This window comes from Convolutriloba macropyga, chromosome 7 (assembly GCF_964194025.1).
Source record: "Convolutriloba macropyga chromosome 7, txConMacr16.3, whole genome shotgun sequence".
In the NCBI taxonomy this organism is placed as follows: Eukaryota; Metazoa; Xenacoelomorpha; order Acoela; family Convolutidae; genus Convolutriloba; species Convolutriloba macropyga.
Genome location: NC_134474.1, coordinates 52380129 through 52402632, shown reverse-complemented (window position 1 = coordinate 52402632; position 22504 = coordinate 52380129). Strand labels below are relative to the sequence as shown.

Sequence of the window (22504 nt, the reverse complement as noted above, 5' to 3'; positions counted from 1 at the left end):
TAAAAAACTCTTTAAAGACAGAAAATCCCAAAAAATGTTCAATGATCGAATAAAGCATCTCAGTGTAGTCATTGAGCACCTATACGACACCCTTTTTCACTCTACAGCAATTCTGACATCAGAAAACAAAACTCAGAAAAACTGCAGAATGCGTTTGTTTATTTTATATTTCAAGACAATCTGGCCAATCAAACATTTTTTTTCACTTACAACACTCGTAGGAAATCTATACAGAAATGGAAAACCTATTCAGAAAGGCAGATAAACAGAAGTAGGGAGACAAATTCAAAAATTGACTGAATTTAAAAAGACTAGAGGAAATTTAAATCGACATGAATATAATCAAGTGTTAATCAAAACAAAAGCAAAACCTAAATTCATTCAAACAAACTACTAACGACAGGAAAAAAGCTTGAAAAAGAATAAAATGCTATTAATACAGCGTAAGAAGTGGCGAAATCGAGAAAATAGCCCCAGATTGCAAAGATTAAAAGGTCTTGTACAAGATTGCGATTGTCAAAAAGCTCACAGAAGTATATTTGATTGTAAATATGGTTTAGAAGAAAAAGTTCAGCATAAATAAAAAATCTGCTTCAACAATGCCAAAAGCAATCAAATAATTTTTTCATACCTACTTTTCACGCTCTCTCTGAGAAATGCTTTATGATTAGAAAAATCAATCTCTCTACTCTCTGATCTTTATTTTGTTAAACCATTTGACCCAAACACTTAGTTATCACAGGCGCCATTGACTTTTACTTCCTGTTTTAAAAACACTCCCAAGAAATTCTCGATCAAAAAGACGCTCCACCTTTACTCCTCTTCGAATCGTAAAAACTGTTTAAAATAAGCCCACTATAATAGAAGGCTGAGAAAATGAGAACGGCTATGAAAGCTATTAAACTTAAGCGACTAACGTCGGGTGAATTACTCAAACGAACAGCGAGGGATTGGCTTCAGCGCTCAGAGATGCTAGCGTTGGGGGTGGGCAGAGTGGGCGGCGGGGTGGCCAAGCGATGGGGGCGGGGGGAGGGGTTAAGTGATGGTGGAGGCAGGGTTGGGAGTGCTGGATGAGAGAGGTCCAAAGGGCCCGGTGAAGGAGGGTCGACGGGGGAGCATTTGGGGGAGGGGTGAGTGAGTGGGGCGGGGGTGAGTAAGGGGACTGAGAGGGGGTGACTGCGGGGGTCAATCTTCTAAGATTTGGAGCCACCCTTAACACCATGAAATTATCTCAAACAATTTCGGCGAAGTGCATACTTAGAGATTAGTAAGGGGTAAAAAATCTAAGAGAGCTGCTCAGCCAAGTAATGCGATGCGAGCTTGGCTTTACCTGTTCATCCCAGTTTTGAGGACGAGAAGTGAAAAGGGTCAGAAGTAATATGGATCAAGAAAAAATCGCATAAAAACGAACACAATGACAACAACAAACAACAACAACAAACTTCGTTTTAGAACAATTATTTAATACAGATGAATTAGAAAGTTACGGAAATAATGAACAATTTTTATAACTCTTTGTAAACTATCCATTGTTTTGGCATTGGTTTGTAAAATTTTGCCTATTTAAAAGGCAAAGCCACCCACACCCCCACACATATAATGTGGGATGTGGGTGGATTTGGAGGATACTTGGGTGGGGGTACGGAACTACAAAGAATTTCACTTAGGATTGCAGTTTTTCCAAATTTTAAATGTTATTTTTTTTATTAAATTAAACTTAAAAGAAGGGGTGCCAAATAATTCGAATTAGCTGCTGGTGAGTAGCTGCCTCCCTCCCTACAAAAAAAAACGAATCTAAGTAGTCTGTGGGGTTATACGGTGACCCTATAATTCTTGTGCTCCACAAGGCATGTTTTACAGATATCTTGAAATTGAGAGAAAAATTGTATCCGCCACCATTGGGTTTTGATAAATTTGGAAAAACCTGCATGTAAGATATTTGGGGACCACTTGAAAATAGAGGAAAAAATTGGGGGATTTTGACAGCTGCTATTTTAATTCTTATCCATTTCACAATGACATAACAACAAAAAAAACTTATACAAGCTCAAAAATCAGCAATTAATATTATTATTATTACTATTATTATTATTATCATTACTATTACTATTATTACTATTACTATTACTATTACTATTACTATTACTATTATTATTATTATTCTTATTCTTATTATTATTTATTTTTATTATTATTATTATTATTATTATTATTATTACTATTAATACTATTATTACTATTATTATTATTATTATTATTATTATTATTATTATTATTATTATTATTACTATTATTATTATTACTATTACTATTATTATTATTATTATTATTATTATTATTATTATTATTATTATTATTATTATTATTATTATTATTATTATTATTATTATTATTATTATTATTATTATTATTATTATTATTATTATTATTATTATTATTATTATTATTATTATTATTATTATTATTATTATTATTATTATTATTATTATTATTATTATTATTATTATTATTATTATTATTATTATTATTATTATTATTATTATTATTATTATTATTATTATTATTATTATTATTATTATTATTATTATTATTATTATTATTATTATTATTATTATTATTATTATTATTATTATTATTATTATTATTATTATTATTATTATTATTATTATTATTATTATTATTATTATTATTATTATTATTATTATTATTATTATTATTATTATTATTATTATTATTATTATTATTATTATTATTATTATTATTATTATTATTATTATTATTATTATTATTATTATTATTATTATTATTATTATTATTATTATTATTATTATTATTATTATTATTATTATTATTATTATTATTATTATTATTATTATTATTATTATTATTATTATTATTATTATTATTATTATTATTATTATTATTATTATTATTATTATTATTATTATTATTATTATTATTATCATTATTATTATAGGTTTACGCACCATTTACAAACTCAAAAGTGCTTTCAAAATCAAATATTAAAAACGTTTTAAGTTTTTTGCGATAATCAAACTCATGGGGTATTAGTTTCATCTCAAAAGGCAACTTATTCCACTCGAAAGGAACAGCAAAACTGAATGATCTTCGCCCAAATGCAGTTTTGACATTAGGAACCTTCAAATTGTACGCATATTGGCATCTAGTCACCTTATCATTTCGGAAAACTAATGCGCCAAGATACATCGGAATTTTCCACAAATGGTGAACTAAACGGTGACCAAACGTAGAATTTTGTATAGGATACGTTGTTTCATGGGTAGCCAATGAAGCTCTTTGATATAGTTTGCTGTTGGTGAACCAGGTGATAGCCTAAAATGAGACGACATGCTGAGTTATTATTATTATTATTATTATTATTATTATTATTATTATTATTATTATTATTATTATTATTATAGGTTTACGCACCATTTACAAACTCAAAAGTGCTTTCAAAATCAAATATTAAAAACGTTTTAAGTTTTTTGCGATAATCAAACTCATGGGGTATTAGTTTCATCTCAAAAGGCAACTTATTCCACTCGAAAGGAACAGCAAAACTGAATGATCTTCGCCCAAATGCAGTTTTGACATTAGGAACCTTCAAATTGTACGCATATTGGCATCTAGTCACCTTATCATTTCGGAAAACTAATGCGCCAAGATACATCGGAATTTTCCACAAATGGTGAACTAAACGGTGACCAAACGTAGAATTTTGTATAGGATACGTTGTTTCATGGGTAGCCAATGAAGCTCTTTGATATAGTTTGCTGTTGGTGAACCAGGTGATAGCCTAAAATGAGACGACATGCTGAGTTATTATTATTATTATTATTATTATTATTATTATTATTATTATTATTATTATTATTATTATTATTATTATTATTATTATTATTATAGGTTTACGCACCATTTACAAACTCAAAAGTGCTTTCAAAATCAAATATTAAAAACGTTTTAAGTTTTTTGCGATAATCAAACTCATGGGGTATTAGTTTCATCTCAAAAGGCAACTTATTCCACTCGAAAGGAACAGCAAAACTGAATGATCTTCGCCCAAATGCAGTTTTGACATTAGGAACCTTCAAATTGTACGCATATTGGCATCTAGTCACCTTATCATTTCGGAAAACTAATGCGCCAAGATACATCGGAATTTTCCACAAATGGTGAACTAAACGGTGACCAAACGTAGAATTTTGTATAGGATACGTTGTTTCATGGGTAGCCAATGAAGCTCTTTGATATAGTTTGCTGTTGGTGAACCAGGTGATAGCCTAAAATGAGACGACATGCTGAGTTCATTAAACGCTGCAATTTCTGTATAATATAGACAGGTAGTCCATAGTACAGTGAGTTGCAGTAATCTAGTCACGAGAGAATCATTAACCGAACTAACTGGATCAACGACTTTCTGTCGAATGTATCTGATGAAATACATTTTTCGCAGGAAATAAAAATATCTACAGCACACAGAACTAACTTGTTTGGTATATGAAAGTCTGAAATGTAAGTTGAAGCCCAACAAAAAGTAACATTGTTAGAAAAATTGGCATCTGTTGGAAGTTCAATATCGCTTTCTAGACTATTCTTTCTACTAATAAACATGTATTCAGTTTTATTAGAGTTTAATCGGAGCTTAGCACCACTTTTGCAGAGTCGTAAGTATCAAATCAAAAGCCCCCTGATGCATCGAAGCTTGGTAAACAAACTAAATAAGAGTATCATCGGCATAAAAATGACAATTGACATTAAGACGTTCAAACAGATCTAGAACAGATCCTTGAGGAACACCAGTTTTTATAGTTCTTGGCATCGAATATTCACCATCAATCAACACTAGAGATCTAATACTCAGATAACTATTTAAAAAGCTAAGCACTTTATCTTTGAAACCCAAACCTGTTTCAAGAACTGAAAGAAGTAATTAATGATCGAGTGTCAAAGGCAGCTGATAGATCAAGTCCAATATAAAAAGGGCTTTTTGTCGTATCTAAATTGAGGAGCAAATTATTTGTCCCCTTAACCAGCGCTGTTTCCTTTGAAAAAAACATCCTGTAGGAACTTTGGTATTTGCTTAAGAGACTATTATTTTCGAGGTGTTCACGTATTTGCATGAAAGCCGCCCGTTCTAATAGTTTTGAAATGTAACTTAGGTTTGAGATAGGCCGATAATTTCAAAAATCTTCATTGTCAGAATTTGCTTTCTTCAAGTGGGGCTTAACAATGGCCATTTTAAAGGACTGGGAGAAACATCCCGCCTTCAGCGAAGATTGAGAAGTTTCAGGAGGTCGAAAAAATAATAATCTGGAAATGACGTCGAAAGATGTGTCGGAATGATGTCCAGAGGAGATGTACTATTTGATGATGCCGAAATAGATCTCTCAACTGACTCATCGACAACTCTGTGAACGAATTCATTGATTGAACTTCAGTTTTCAGAATTTCAGGACCTATCGCAGTGGGAATCGATGCAATAATACTTTCCACTTTAGATATAAAGAACTCGTTGAAATCGTTTGCAAGCTTTTTTTTGTTTTCATATTTCGGGAGCTGTTCTACATCTTGACCAAGAAGCAATTTTAAGGTGGCAAGCTTTTTACGGCTACAATTTTCCATCAACGCATTCTCAATGTATAATCAACGCTTCTCTAAAATTTTTCAAAATACATTTGGTTAATATTTTCATATTCAGATGACAGTACAGATGTTTTCGACTTTCTGTATTTACGCTCTGCTTTTGTTTCAAACTGAAAAGCTCGTCATCAAAAAAATGGCATTGATGTTCAGTAAAGGTTTTTTGGGGTAGTACAGAATCCAAAATATTCTCCTCAAACCTTAGATACATATCCCATGCTTCATCAATACTTGAGGCAACATCAAACTTTAAGCACAACTTCAATAACTTAATAAAACCTTCAGAGCTAAACTTCTTCCAATTTCAACAACACCAAACGTTGTTGAGATTTGCGTTGTTTCACATTGCTGAGCGAGAAACAAATAAACGAATGGTCCGAAGAATTAATGAAGCTATTCGATTTAACATTAATTGAAATATTGATTGACGCAATAACATGGTCAAGAATCCCATCACTTCTATGCGTTTTCTCGGAGACGTACTGAGTCAGGCCGAAATCTTCAAAAAATGAGTTCCAAATTTTTGATGCATCGTTGTTTACATTCAATGAAATGTTAAAATCACCCAGGAGAACAATCTTGTCGAATTGTAGCCTTTTCTCTTCAAAAAGAATAGCAAAGTGATCAATGAAAGCTTTAACATTTAATCCAGGTGGTCGATAAACAGCGATTACTAAATAACTGATAGCACCAACAGTTAAGAGGCATAACAGCATTCAAAAAATTCAGAGGTAAACTTTTCAAAATTTTGCAAATGGAGATCATATCTGTAAAAGAGGCAAATTCCACGTCCTCTTTTATTCACCCTTGGTGCACTATAGAAAAGAAACCCCGGGGGAGGACACTGCTTGAGAATAAAATCGTCATCTGAGCTGTTCGTAATCCCCGATTCTATAAATACTCCCAAACTATTTCGTTTACTTCCAAGAGGGCATTTACATCTTTCGTTTTGTTCCTGAAAGAGCGTGCATTATGTAGAAAAATGTTTAGTTCTGTAGATCTTTGTTTCGTCGATCCTTGTTTTAATGGAGGTCTGGCTAGTAGTCAATTTTGATCCACTTTTTTAAGCCAATCACGGGCGGCTTCATTCAGGTAAAGTCTTGACACCGTAACGTATTCAGGCCAGAAATCAGGTAACTCAACTTTCTCTTCAACAAACATAAATACACAATGGAAGGCTTTCAGGTGAGCTTCTGACTTCGAAATTTGGCGAATACGAATTAATTCGACGTTCTTTTCTACACAGAACTCCTCCATTTCTAATGCTGTTATGTTCTGACTCAATCGACCTACATATAAATAACGACGCTTCGGGGGCTTTTGACACCCTTGATGACTGCTGGATTGGTGTTCGTTCCGGGTTTTACCTCCTTAGGTGATCTTACTTTTCTCTACAGTTTCAAATTCAAAATCATCTCTTTTTGTTTACTGTCGCACTGTGATAACTGGATGAGCTGTCGTTTCGATTCCTGCCGGGCCCACTTTTTGCAGCTCTTAGAAAAAGGAATTCCGTTTTCTTTATCAACCCTATCTCATTGCGTAGCATTGTCACCTCGCGGATCAAACAATCAACACAATCGAGTTTTTCCTCAACGGCCGTAATTCTGTCCAGCGCAGATAGTTCTGCAGTAAAGCTAGGAGTAAAACCAGCACAAGGACCAGCAGATCATTCGTTTGATATTTGCCGTACTTGAAATCCCCAAACAACCAAAGTGAACATATATTTTCTTACATTTGACAAAAAATGCACACACTTGTACATTGCAAGGCTCGTTACAAATATTGCAGAGAGGTTCAGGCGGTGGCGGGGGCACCATTGTAACTTGGGGTATACGGGGGACTAAGGGAAGTGGCCGCTAGGGGCCTAAACTAATTAGTCAAGCAAATCATTAGTAAAGCAATGCTCGAAAGAATCATGATAACAAAACATTGCCATCAGGGGAGCAATAAGAGCCTCTTTCTACTTCGTTCCGCAGCCCTTGAACAAAAACTCAATTAGCCAAGCGTAAAGTCATTTCGAAAACAAATCGACCAGGACCAAAATAATTGCTTCTAACTTCAATTGCGAGCAATTAAACAACTTCAGTGGTGCAAAACTAATAGAGATGAAATAAAACAAATCAGGGTTTTCTTGCTGAAAAGGATGCTGGCCAAACAAGATCTATCTTTTCAAAATATAGATTAACAAGGAGGCTCGGTAATTTTCAATAGCACATAAGGTTCCGACCCTGCTCATCCACAAATTTGACATAATTCTCCAGCAAATGAAGAAGATAGAAAAACCCGAAAATTCAACTATTTTTCAAAAATAAATGTAGTATGAACGAAAAGATAGCCTCCAAAGCAAATAACTCAGTGGAGTAAAACATGATGCATTAAATTATTGAGATTTGCCTATATTAAGAAAGCGAGTCGAGACGAACAGCAAAATCTAACAACAACAACAACAAGAAACATTAATTACATAAATTACAAAACTTAATAACAAAGTCATAATATAGTCAGGTAAAATGAAACTAAACAAAATAACTTTTAATTCGCCAGAAAAGATATGGAACCAGTCCATAATAAGGCTTGGTAACAGTTAGACAATAAAGAACAAAAACAGTAACGTTGAAAAATTCGCCTATAATTATTAAAAACAAATAAATTCAAAGTTAAACCAACAGAAATCAACTAAAATATTCCACAGGTTTACAATTACCCATGCTTCTATAGAAGGGGGTTAACAACTGTCGGTATAACATTGTTTCAGCTGTTACAAAAAGAACAACAAATAAACAAACAAAAAAAATCAAATAAAACTTGCCATAAAACGCTTTCGAAGCCGTAAAGCCATAATTTGGCCCCCAAACTATGTTCGATTGCACTTTCTTCAAACACTGATAATGTATTATGTGACCTCTCATTAATGAAACTAGTTAACAAGTAGACAAAAAAGTAAGGCAAAATTATGTAACACTTGTTTTTATTTCGAAAAAAAAATTATTTCCAAAGACACGAAAGCCATTAATTACAAAATTAAATAATTAAATAGGTTCGTTTTTCTTCAAAGGGAAGCCCCTGAAACTTGCAAAAATCCTGAATATGTCTTACGTCTATAAAAAGAACGTCAGATATGACAAAAATCAAAAACTAAATTAATTTTTTTTTGTGAAAAACCTGTGTCGCAGCCAGTAAAGGCATAACGAATTCTTTAAAAACATTAGATTTTGTGACACCAATCGTTTTTAACACCTTCTTTTGACAACAATAATGTCATATTTGGCCTGTAATTAACGAGACTAGGTAACAAACAGACAATAAAAGGAACCAATTTGCGAAATTAATGTTTTTTTTTAAATTTTGGAAAAACAATTGTTTTCAAAGACATGAAAGACATCAGCTATCTACTAATATCAGAATATCGGCTCATCTTTTCTTCCATGAAAACCAATGAGACCGGGTCCTTGCACAGGATATTTCACACAACTAAAAAGACAAAGTAAAAACGACAGTTAAAAAAATTAAAAAGTTCAATTAATTCTTCGAGAAAGTAGTGTCGAAGACGTTAAAATCGAAATCTAAATCTTTAAGGACTTTAAAATTATCAATTGTGCTTTATTTTGAACGCCAATAAAGTGACATAGGAACTGTCAATAATGTGATAATGCGACAAAAATAGAAGACATGAAAAATGGGCAAAAAGCTAAAAATTAAAAAAAATGTAAAATGTAGAAAACCATAACTTAAAGCGTAAAACCTCAATAAAGATTGAATTTGAATTCATTAGAAAGCAGAAGCATTCTTTCATTGCTGACACTAAGCTACAAGTTGACAAAGTAAGAAAAAATGGAAGCAAAGTTCAATAAGCCATTTTTTAATTAAAAATCAAATATTTTTAAAAGTCAAAACGACCATAAGCTTTCAAGTAACAAATTAGATACATTAATTTGGAACTAATTAGGAAGCCAATTGGACCCATCACTAGTAAGCTTTGATTTGAAATGTTCTGTTATTCAATTAACATTAAAAACATCAACTTGATTAAATTATTTTTGGATTAAGACCTAATTATTTTTGGATTGTAATAGTCCAAGATTGGTCCAAAACTAGCCCTGCTAATGATGTTTGTCCATTCAGAACACCTAACTTTTCGAATGTCATAGATATAAATATTTAATTACAGAGCACTCAACGGATGTTGAAGTAGAAATTGCCCCCCTTGGAATCTACAAAGATTGTGTTAGTGGTGTTTGGGTGTGCACTTCCTGCAAATTTAATCAAAGTGGACTGAAGAGACTTATTTCGTGCTGTTTTTGATAAAAACTGGATTTTGAAATGTTTAGCCAGATTTTTTGACAAAGAAATTAAATAGAAATAGCCGACAAAATTTTTTGTCCTTAAAAATAAAATCAACAAGACTTTCTTAAAAAAATTCTAACAAATTTTAGCTAAATTGGCGAAATTTTTCTGTCAAAATTCCGAAAAATGTGAACAAAATCAACGGAATTCACTCTTATTTTCTCAAAAGTTCAAACCTCGATAGCTCCCTGTAAATAACGAAAATCAAAAAAAAATCTTTTTAATTCCATATTCTACGCTGGAAAAGCTTTCTAATGGTACCAGTCTCAACTCTCTACGATTAATATATCGATCGGCCAAAATTGACTGAACAAAAAAAACCCATTTGAGCATTTGAGTATATAGTTCCTCCCCCCTCAAGAGGGGTCGGAACAATTAAAGAAAAGAATTGGACGCACCTGAAGAATTTGCATGTGAAGCAGTACTTTAGCTTAATGGTCTGGTTGTTGACTATAATCTCGATGACTCGCGGAGGCGCCCTGTACACATTCTCAGCGCTGTTCTGTGGAGGAAGAGTCTCTAATGCTGAAATGACAAATTAATGCATAAATAAGCTCAACACAAACAAATCTTGCGTTGTAGCAGCTGCCGAAATCAATTTCTTGGAGCTTCGGAATATGAGCCACGAACAATCCCAAAATCACAACAGCGCAAACCAAATTTACATCAAAAATTTTGCATACATAAGTCCAGAAAGTTTTAAATTGATACTTCGAGGTTCCTAATTGGAGATTACCTTTAGCCTCGATGAATTTGGTTTCATCTGGTCTGGCACGGGGCAAGAATCCAGGGTCAGAGAGGGAGCAGCGGAGGAGCACCGAGATGACGAAGACGTACAGAATCACGGCCACAATTGGAATGGCGATTGAGACATGAGTTGAGAGGTAGTAGCAACTAAACAAGTACGCATTTGTATACCTTACTTGCATCTCAGGATCTATCCCGAGAATATCCGATGGGGGAATGACGGAAAATATCTAAAAGCATTATTCAACATCTATCGGCAAGAAAAAATCCAACGGCAATCACGCTCTGAAATACCGCTCTTCTTTCATAGTTCTCACTTAGTAGCCAGGAACTCAAATTAAATCTTTCGACTCACCATAGACTATATACGTTTCTTATTAGCGACTTTAGACCTTTGTGAAAGGCTACTGAGAAGAACGAATGATAAACATTCCCGGCATTTACTTGGTACCCGACAATTAAAAACTCCATATAAATTGAATGACCTTTAAGGAGACTTTCATTTTTTGGTTTACAGAAAGACTTAGTAATTGTAAAAACTTTTCTAGCCTTCTCACAGCTCAAGCACGCTTAGAACTTGAAATTTAACCAGATATTGATATCAGCTACATTACCTAACCTTGAACGGCACCAAAATGAGAAGTTTATCGCGCCCACTACGGTTAAAAGATATATTATTTGATTAAAGTGGGCAAACGATTAAACAGTAGCCTGCAATATCAATTTGTAAAATTACGTAATTAAAGTGGCGAGAGCACTAGTTGTTCTTTTGAGTTGAAAAATGTGCTTTGCAATTTATCTGTCATTTGTATCTAACTTTCTTAATCCAAAGACATGTATAAAAAGCTTTCTAAATGAGGAACTTTTTGTCGATTTTTGTTTTGCTCTTCGTCAATGCAATTCAAGTTTGTCCAGCTATTCCAAGACCTGTGTTAGGATTAAAGCACTTAATTCATGGCTGCAGTAGAATAAAAGAACTAGAGTGTCAGGACTCGCCAGCCTTTTTGGGATCAGTTGTTTATTTTTGTTCATAATGCAGCAGTTCTCACATCTCAATATAGCTCTGCATGTAAATTTGTTTTCCTTCGAATAGTGATATTTTTCGGCCAGATTTTCGCAATTGCCTATTTGCTTCGGACGTTCACAAAATCTTGGTATACACGTGATAGGTAATTGAACAAAAGCTTTGTTCGTCTGAAACAATTGTCCGTTTGGCCTGCCTAGTTTCTGATCAATTGAATTCCTTTCTTCGATCTAGTCTCGTTTCTATGATCGCTTCAGCGTGTTTTACACTGAAATCTCCCCTGATAATAGAAAGCAGAAGCCAAATATTCTTTTCTACAGTGAGACTAAGAGGTGATAGTTTCAGGGCGATCTCGGTAAGTTCGGATCTTTTCAACAATCCCCCCTCCCGCAAAAGGGGGCCTATTCTTGAATAGTAGTAGTAGATTAGGCTTCGAAGTTCATTCTTCAGCGTATTGCTCCCATTCAATTGTCCAGATTCATAAGTTTCTGATTAATGTTGCAGTATCCACACTTGCATACAATGCGCCAAGTGCATTTGTTTTCCTCTGTGTACTGATTGCAGAAATAATGCCGAAAAAATTTTGACACTGTATTTTTATTTAAGCTTCTACCATAATTTGAAACACCTTTGAGCACTAAATTGTAGAGAATTTTTGTCCGGTGGAAACAATTTTCGTCGCTTCTTACTAATCCATTTTTGTTTATTTGTAGTTCTCCTCGGCTGTGATGACGAGTGTTACTTTCCTGAATACTGTCTAAGTTCGATAGTTCAACGTCCTATTTTACCTTGTTTTAAAGCAATAAGGTAAAATAAGTCGTGCATTTCAATATAAAGGCTAGAGGCAACAAATTCAAGGTAAGAAGTCGCTTTTTATAGCTCTGCTTTTCGCTCAAAATCCATTTTTTGGCAATTTTTTGTAACTTTTCAATTGCTTTCATTTGCGACTTATTCGGAAACCATGCCTGTGAGCAATAAGTAACTATCGGTACACCGTAACCTAAATAAGCGTTCAGTTTAGGTTTTTGTTCACACTTTTAAGAAATATTTCTTAAAGCTTGAAAAAAGCACATGAATTTTTTCGTTTTCTAAAGGAGTAGTTTTCATTCCATTTTAGGTTTTCTGAAACCTGCAGCCCAAGGTCTAGCTGATTTTTTACTTAATCTAGCTTATGGTTGTCAATAGACGCCGTTATATTTCCCTTGATGTTCAGGAGGTGAGTTTTGTTATAATTAAGTCTCATTTGATTTTCTTTGCACCAAAGTGACAAACTAGAAACTGCGGTTTCGGTATAGCATTTCTTCTCACTTATCAGTTTCATATCGTCAGCAAAGCTATAGCAAATTACTTCAGTTAGGTAAGTCGTTGAAGAAAATAATGAAGAAAAGAGGTCCTAATATAGAACCCTGTGGGACACCACTGGTGACTTCGATCAAATCAGATACCTCATTGTTGATTTTCACATATTGTTTGCGATTCGTTAGATACGACGATATCAATTGAATTAACTTCCCTCCAACGCCAATGTTATAAAGCTTTTGTATCAGAATATTATGTGGTAAAGTGTCAAAAGCTTTTGCAAAGTCAAGATATAAGATACTTAGGTCTTTGATCGCTTCACTATCAAACTTTTTGTACACTGTGTCGAGAAATAATAGTAACTGCAAAATTGCCGATCGTTTTTTCCTGCAGCCAAATTGATTTTCACAGAGTTTATGTCTTACTAGTTTGTATATTTCATCAAAAATAATTTTCTCGAGTACCTTGGACATGCAATTTAAAAGACTTATGGGTCGGTAGCAAGTTACATCTGATTTATTACAGGCTTTAAAAATGGGACTTATTTGGCTTACTTTCCAATATGTAGGATAGGTTGCCTTATTCATTATTGTTTGGTACAAGAATGTGACTGACTTTGTGATTGAAATACTACAATTTCTCAGCAGTAAATTTCCAATTCCGTCTGGTCCAGTAGACTTGTGGATATTAAGATCTTTGAGCAAGTTTTCGACTTTTGTGGAATCAACTTTGATGAAATTAAGATTTTGTTTCGAGCATGTTGTTGGTATTTCTGTTTTTTGATTACAGACGCAGAGAAGAAGTTGAAGCTCTCAGCTTTTTGTTTATATGTGGTTAGCTCCATACCCTTCCAAAACATTATAGGAGGTACTTGTGGATTTTTGCGAATTGATGAAAGATATTTTTGTATTTTGCTGAATTGTCGGCTTTCGAAAATTTCGGCTTCATAAACTGAGAGATCATTATCAATCGCTTTACGAACCTCTACTTATAATTTTTTAATCTTCAGTTTGAAACTGAGATTGGATTTTTCAACTCGCTTTTTAGTGTTTAACTTATTTAACATATGGGATGTTCCATTTGAGATCCATGATTGTAAACTTGCCCGATGTTTAGTGACAAGCTGTATATTTTCTCTTATTTTGTTGCGTAGCCATGTGTAGAACTGTTCCAGAAGAAAATCGACATTAATGTAGCAAAAAGGAATGAAGGGATCAATTGTAAGGTTGTAATTAAACTCTTTCCAGTCAGTAATAGGTACAATTGAGAACTATTTCTGGATTGTTGCATAAAAACGCATCTAGTTGACTTGGAGCTACATTTGAAAGATTATATTCTATAAAATGATCTATAACTAATTCTTCGTAGTCTTTTGTTGAAGACATATTCGCCCAAGAAGTTTCTGTAAAATTAATGTCACCTGTAAGCACAACTAAGGAATTGGTGTCCACAATAGAGTTTTTTAATTTTTCAAGAACGTTTAGGAAATCATTTGTTTCCCACCGGTAGTTGCTTTGCTCGGGTGCATTGTATATGCAACAAATTATAAAAGAAGACGTTGAAAGATTGATCTTAACAACAATAGAATTTAATCGAACGATTTATTAACCAATCAGAGATGACTAATACCTTTCCACGAATGCACATACTATATTAAACTTAATACAGTAACAATCAAACATAACCGACTAAACTTCGGAAAAATTGCTCTCGAACGACTAGTGGGAGCTCTAATTAATTGCAGCCTGCTTCAGTCGATTGCGCTTAAACTGATATTTGCGTTAGGTACGCTTAAACTGATATTCTCGTTAGGTGGCTGCGATATTTCCTTTGAAGTAGATTACTTAATGTTCGGTTTCATCTGATTATCATTCAACCAGTTTTCGATAATTTTCGTGGCTGTGTCCATTTCTTTCTGGTTTAGAACGATCGCCTTGAATTCGTTAGCAAATTCGGAACAGTTGATTTGTTTCAAGGAAAACCATTATAAAAAAGGGGAATAGTAGAGTTCCTAGAATTGAACCTTGCAGGACGTCAATTGACGTTTCGAAGGCACGACTATTATTCGTTGTTTACACACTATTCCCTCTTTCTAGGCAGGACCTAATATTCTCGATAATTACTCATATATTTCCTCCTACTTTAAACTAGTGCATTTGTATGTAACTGTTTAAAATATGCTATTTTCAATTATTAAAAACGCAAAACGACGAAACTTAAGAGTACAAAATTTTTCTTAAAAGTCGATTAGGTTTCTGGGAACGATCACTGGCGTTTTTCAACCTTATTTTCTGTCCTCTTTTTCAAGTTTTTTTCAATGGGTTATAGTTTCAACAACTGCATATTATCCTCCGACATCTTTTATTTGTTAGCCTGCAGTTCAGTGGGTGCATATTGTTTGCAACCTTCAAGTGCTGTATTGACACTATGATTTGCCAAATTGCATCTGGGGGCTTATAAGGTACTGCGGGGGTCATTAATGGAAAACAGTAGACACTGACTTCATGCAACATATATTGGAAGCATCATCAAATATCTTACTCAAATCCAAAGAACAATCCAGCAGTTCCCGTAATGAGCGATAATGTAATGATTAGCACTGAGTACTGCCTGGCCATTATTATTCTGCCTTTGCAGAAGATCGAGTTCCTGCCAGGATGATATTGGTACTTGAACTTCCGTTTTCCGTTATTCATGTCTGATATGTACGTCATCTTGCTCCAAACAGTACCACAGCGCCACTGGATGTTGCAACCAACTTAACTCATAGTTCCTGAAAAATTATTTCTGAAATAATAACCGGCAAAAATTTAACGGATTGCTCTCAATTTATTGCATTGCTCAGCTAGTTTAAACCAGCTCAAAAGGCATTAACGTTTCAAGTTCTGCTTTAAACCAGCTAAGCAGGCATAGAGGATTTCTAAGTTCAAGTTCTGCTTAAAACCAGCTTATCACCAATGGCGCCAATGACAATTTTGGAGTCAGATTAGCCGCAGACGTTTTCCGACACCTGACAGATGTCATAAGAGAGAGAGAGAGAGAACACTATATTATTAGCCTAATTGTTGTGATAAACTTATTAAATAGTCTCCAAGTGCACCCTGGAGGCTATTTAATTTTTTTCAGCTCTTGATTGTTGTTATTGACTGCGGTATCAGAGGCCGGACTTTGTTCGGGCAGCCCGTTACCGGGGATTTCAGATTCCGGCGGAAAAATTTATACGAGAAGTATATACGATTCCATATTTGGTATCAAGCATTTGGCGAGAGAGTTCCCCGCATCTGCTTGCTTGCTTCTCTACATTTTTGGCCTTCCTAAACATTTTTCTTAGTCAAAAATTTGGTGTGAGCGTTCTCCATTTGTTTGACTAATTAGTTTAGGCCCCTAGCGGCTAAAAATGGGCTAAAAAAGTGTCAAAATTGACGATTAGCCAGACCTCCATTAAAACAAGGATCAACAAAACAAATATCTACAGAACTAAACATTTGTCTACATGATGTACGCTCTGTCATCAACAAAACGAAAGACGTAAAAACCCTCGTGGAAATGAATGAAATCGTGGATTACGAACAACTTCTGACGACTTTATTCTAAGGCATTGTTGTCCCCCGGATTTCGTTTCTATAGTGCACCAAGGGTTAATAAAAGAGGAGGTGGAATTTGCCTCTTTTACAGATATGATCTCCATTTGAAAATTTTTGCAAAGTTTACCTCTATATTTTTTGAATGCTGTTATGCCCCTTTAACTGTTGGGGCTACCAGTTATTTAGTAATCGCGGTTTATCTACCACTTGGATTAAATGTCAGAACTTTCCTTGATCACTTTACAATTCTTTTTGAAGAGAAAAGGCTACAATTCATCAGGATTGTTCTCCTGGGTGATTTCAACATTTCGGTGAATGTAAATAATAATGCAACAAAAATATTGAACTCTTTTCCTGAAGGTTTCTGCCTGACTCAGCACGTCTGCGAGAAAACGCATAGAAGTGGTGGGATGCTTGACCATGTTATAGCGTCAAAACAATATTTCAATTATTGTTTAATCGATTACCTTCATTACTTCTTCGGACCATTCGTTTATTTGCTTCTCGATAAGCAGTGTGAAACAACGGAAATCTTAACAAAGTTTGATGCTTAGAAATTGGAAGAAATTTGACTCTAAAAGTTTTATTAAATTAATGAAGCCGTGCTTAAAGTTTGATGCCTTAAGTATTGACGAAGCATGGGATATGTTTCTAAGGTTTGAGGAGAAAATTTTGGATTCCGTACTACCCCAAAACCTTTTACTAAATATCAATGCCAATTTTTTGACGACGAGCTTTTCAGTTTGAAACAAAAAAAGCGAAGAGCAGAGCGTAAATACAGAATGTCGAACATATTTGTACTCGATTCTGAATATGAAAATTTTACACATATGTAATTTGAAAAAAATTAGAGAAAAGTAGATTATACAATGAGAATGCATTGATGGAAAAATGCAGCTGTAAAAGTTTGCCACTTTGAAATTGTTTCTTGGTCAAGATTTAAAACAGCTTCAGATATATGAAACAAAAGACAGCTTGCAAATGACTTCAACGAGTTCTTTACGTCTAAAGTGGAAAGTTATATAGCATCGTTTCCAAATGTCATGGGTCTTGAAACTCTGAAAACTGAAGTTAACTCAATGAATTCGTTCACCGAGTTGACGTTAAGCCAGTTGAGAGATTTGATTTTGGACATCGTCAAACAGTACATCTCAACTGGACATCATTCCAACACATCTTGTAAAGTCATTTCCTGATTATTTTTTGCTCAACCTCCTGAAACTTCTCAATCTTTCTCCTGAAACTTCTCAATCTTTCTCTGAAGGGAGATAGAACGGGGGCTTTCATGCATATACGTGAACACCTCGAAAATAATAGTCTCTTTAGCAAAAACTAAAGTGCCTAGAGGAAGTTTTTTCTACAGAAACAGCCCTCGTTAAGGTGACAAATGATTTGCTCCTCGATTCGGATAGGACAAAAAAGACTTTTTATATTAGATTTGATCTGTCAGCTGCCTTTGATACTCTCGATCATGAGTTATTTCTTTCAATTTTTGAAACAAGTTTTTTGTTTCAAAGATAAAGTACATAGCTTTTTAAATAGTTATATGAGTAATAAATTCATAAAGTGTTGTTTGATGGTGATTATTCGATGCCTAGAAATATAAAAACGGGTGTTCCTCAAGGATCTGTTCTTGGTCCCGTTCACTTTTCACGCTATCTTGTTCCGCTGGAAGTTCTGTTTGAACGTCTTGCTGTCAATTATAACTTTTATGCTGATGACGCTGTTATTTATTTTGTTTAGCATGATTCGATAAATCAGGGGGCTTTTGATTTGATACTCACGACTCTGCTAAAGTGGTTCAATGGTGCAATTAAACTCGATTAAAACGGACTAATTGTTTATTAGTAGAAAGAATAGATTAAATAGCAACATTGAACTTCCAAAAGACGCCAATTTTTCTAACCATATAACTTTGCTGGGCTTAAACTTAGATTCCAGTCTTTCATATACCGAACAATTTAGTTCTGTGTGCCGGAGATGTTATTATTTCCTGGGAAAAATTTATACCATCAGAGATACAGTCGACAGAAAGGCGTTGATTGAGTTAGCTCGGGTAATGAGTTTCTCGCGACTAGATTACTGCAACTCAATGTACTATGGACTACCTGTGTATATTTTACAGAAAATACAGCGTATAATGATCTCAACGTTTCGTCTCGTTTTCAGGCTATCACCTGTTTCACCAAGAGCAAATTATATCAAAAACTTCATTGGCTACCAATGAAACAACGTGTTTTCTACAAAATACTTTTTTTGGTCACCGTTTAGTTCACCAACGTTATCCAAAAAATTCAACCTTGTTATCTGGCACGATAAAATTAATAAAACCATCACCAAACATGCTTCCAAAAACAATCCTGTCGCATTGACAGGTTGGCGAGTCTCATCAAACAATTAAAGTCTCGACTAGCTGCCTTTGTTTACACCGCAATATCCTGGGCTTCTAACACACTGGATCAATGGTCCTGCGCTTGGTTACCATCTTACTAAATGCCACATCATTACCAAAGAACATCTTTTTGAAAAAGCACAACAGATTTTTGCCCACGACAAAGTGAAAAATAATTGAAAATTGAAAATAATTGAAGATTGCAGAGTACTTGGTAGTGTAATAGGCTCTGCAAATGCAGAAAAAAAATTTTAGAAAGGTATCTTAGACAGCAGAACTTGTTGTTAAGAAAGCTTGCCGCTCAAGCCAATGTTTAACCTCAAAATGTTTATAAATCGTTCACTTCATCTGTTCAGCGTGAATTGATCTTCTTACCACAGGCAACGTCCTATATTGAAGACCTTTTACTAGAATGCGAGAAATCAATCAACAATGAGCTATTACCTAATCTAAAAAAGAATCCCACTTGCAATAAAAAAAAAGAGGAATATCTTTTCGTTGCCGATAAGGGAGGGCGGCCTGAACATCCTTAAACCTGAAGACCGCTTTAAGGAATATGAACAATCACTTCAACTGTCAAGTCCCTTATTTCTAATTCTCTCGGAAGCCGAACAGAAGCAATAACAAATCATACAAGAAATCAATAAGGAGAAAGAGCTTCCTATCAAATAAAAAAAGACGAGAATTAAAAGCGAATTGAAAAAGACCGGCATTCGCTCACTTGACTTAGATAACGAGAAAGGAGCATCAGGCTTGTTGAACGCTAGGCTATTGAAGCAATATCACATTGACCTAACAAAAAGCGAATTTCGTGATGGCATTGCCCTTCGCTATACCCAGTGAAGATGCCATCACTAATCGCAGTTAATGAAAATTTCACTGTGGCACATGCGCTCCATTGTCCGAAAGGATAATACACGAACGTGAGACATGATGAACTTCGCAATTCGTTTGCGAACTTGTTAAGTGTTGTCTTTCATGATGTCGAAATCAAATCTCATCTTCAGCCGTTGCAAGGGGAACCTTTTGCTCTCAAATCGACAACAACTGATAATGATACAAGATTAGATATCAATTCCAACGGACTTTGGGAATCGGGGTTTAACAGAACCTAACTTGATGTGAAAATATTCAAACTGCAGGCAAATTTGCTTTGAAAACAGGAGCGAAGACTACAAGTACCATGAATCTATTAACAAGAACAAATTTGAACAAAGAAAAATTGAGGTTGAGAAAGCAACATTTTGTCACCTTGTCTTCGCATGCACTGGTTGAGCTCGCTCATCAGCTACAAAAACGCTGAAACAACTGGCATCAAAACACTCTGTGCGAAAAAAAGGACAGCTACGCTGAGGTCGTATTACATCTAAGGACTAAAATCAGCTTTGCTCTCCTGAGGAGTACCATCCTTTTCATTTTTAGGTCAGGGGCGCTTGGGCAACGCAAAACTGTTGATGCTTCAGTAGGAGCTGTAGTTACAGAAGGGAGGCTGTTAGCTTGTTTCATCTACTTTCGTCATTAATTGTTTGTTTTCTAAAGCTGTCTTTCTTTTGTTTTTCTTTCTGAACGTCCTATATTTCTTTCAACCGTCCTAAATTACTCGAAAGCCCTTCTTTTCCTGACCCAGAGGACGCGTGGTTATCGGAAGCAGCCATCATCCAATAAAAGAAAGAAAGCACAAGTAGATAGTCAGTCAACGAAGACTGGAGTTTAGTTCATTGTTTTGTTCTTTGTTGGGTTTTCTGCGTCCTTGGTTGTTTCGAGGGCAACAAGATCAAAACTTCGAGATTTATTTTCAAAATTTCTCCTAAATCTACTCCATTAAAGACCCATGTGGTCATTGGGCACTGAAAATCAAAGATGATGGACATGGAGCTCTACAATGCAATAGGGGTGACTTTTGGTTCCACCTGAAATGTACTTCTGTTCCAGAAGCCCTTTTAACTCACTTGAAGAGCTCGAGGATTGGCTCGGCTTTGTAAGTCTTGTGAATTTCCAGCTAAGGAAGCATTCTCCATGCCATCTCCAAAGTTAATGAAATCCAGAAACTTCGTGAAAAAGTTGACGAGCTGAAGTAGAATTTTGAATCCGTTAACAAGATGAAACGTGAATTGACGGAGATAAAGTCCTTCTTCAATTCTTTTTCATCAGAGGTCAACAACAACAAAGTTGAACTGTCAGATTCCAAGTCTCGCCCATCTTTGCCGCCTGCGGTGACACAAAAACTTCTCGTAAACTCCCTTTCCGAACACTCTTTACTAGTATTCGGGATCGACGATCATGAGCCAACGTTGAAGTCTTCCAGAAATTACAGCTTATAATGATCTCAGCGTTTCGTCTCATTTTAAGGCTATCACCTGGTTCACCAACAGCAAATTATATCAGAAAACTTCATTGGCTAACCATGAAACCACGTGTTTTCTGCAAAATACTTTTTTTGGTCACCGTTTAGTTCACCAACGTTATCCAAAAAATTCAACCTTGTTATCTGGCACGATACAATTAATAAAACCAGCACCAAACATGCTTCCAAAAATAGTCCTGACGCATTGACAGGTTGGCGAGTCTCATCAAACAATTCAAGTCTTGACTAGCTCCTTTTGTTTACACCGCGGTATCCTCAGCTTCTAACATACTGGATCAATGGACCTGCGTTTGGTTAGCATCATTCCAAATGCCACATCATTACCAAGGAACATCTTTTTGAAAAAGCACAACAGATTTTTGCTCACGACAAAGTGGATATAATTGAAGATTGCAGAGTTCTTGGTAGTGTAATAGGTTCTGCAAACTCAGAAATGAAATTTGTAGAAAGATAACTTAGACAGCCGAACTCGTTGTTAAGAAAGCTTGCCGCTCAAGCCAATATTTAACCTCAAAGTTTTAATAAATTGTTCATTTCATCTGTTCAGCATGAATTGATCTTCTTACCACAGGCAACGTCCAATATTGAAGACCTCTTACGAGAATGTGAGAAATCAGTCAACAATGAGCTATTACATTATCTATTAAAGAATCCCACTTGCAGTGAAAAATAGAGGAATATCTTTTTGTTGTCAATAAGGGAGGGTGGCCTGAACATCCATAAACCTGAAGACCGCTTTAGAGAATACGAACACTTCAATTGTCAAGTCCCTTATTCCTATTTCGGCTGGAAGCCAAACAGAAGCAAAAACAAATCATACAAGAAATCAATAAGGAGAAAGAGCTTCCTATCAAATAAAAAAAGACGAGAATTGAAAGCGAATTGAAAAAGACCGGGATTCGCTTATTTGACTTAGCTAATGAAAAGGGAGCATCAGGCTTGTTGAACGCTAGGCTATTGAAGCAATATCACATTGACCTAACAAAAAGCGAATTTCGTGATGGCATTGCCCTTCGCTATACCCAGTGAAGATGCCATCACTAATCGCAGTTAATGAAAATTTCACTGTGGCACATGCGCTC

At 34.8% G+C, this 22504-nt stretch overlaps 3 protein-coding genes across 5 annotated transcripts in view; 1 reads left to right on the top strand and 2 right to left on the bottom strand.

The window, feature by feature from the left end:
• Positions 1 to 15850, bottom strand: part of LOC142343143 (palmitoyltransferase ZDHHC9-like) — a 64515-nt gene extending 48665 nt beyond the window's left edge. For both annotated transcript variants that reach the window (XM_075394835.1, XM_075394836.1), the window contains exons 1-3: positions 15623 to 15850; positions 10748 to 10905; positions 10410 to 10536 (exon numbers count right to left, since the gene is read on the bottom strand). In XM_075394835.1, the coding sequence (XP_075250950.1) occupies positions 10410 to 10536; positions 10748 to 10905; positions 15623 to 15795 (458 nt within the window). In that variant the 5' untranslated portion in view covers positions 15796 to 15850. The remainder of the gene's footprint in view (positions 1 to 10409; positions 10537 to 10747; positions 10906 to 15622) is intronic.
• Positions 1 to 22504, bottom strand: part of LOC142343148 (peptidyl-prolyl cis-trans isomerase-like) — a 615561-nt gene that overhangs the window by 327369 nt on the left and 265688 nt on the right. The window lies entirely within an intron of this gene.
• LOC142343147 (26S proteasome non-ATPase regulatory subunit 7-like) overlaps positions 16145 to 22504 on the top strand; it is a 392943-nt gene continuing 386583 nt past the window's right edge. The window contains exon 1 of the mRNA XM_075394841.1: positions 16145 to 16168. The gene's annotated coding sequence lies outside the window, so the exon portion shown is untranslated. The remainder of the gene's footprint in view (positions 16169 to 22504) is intronic.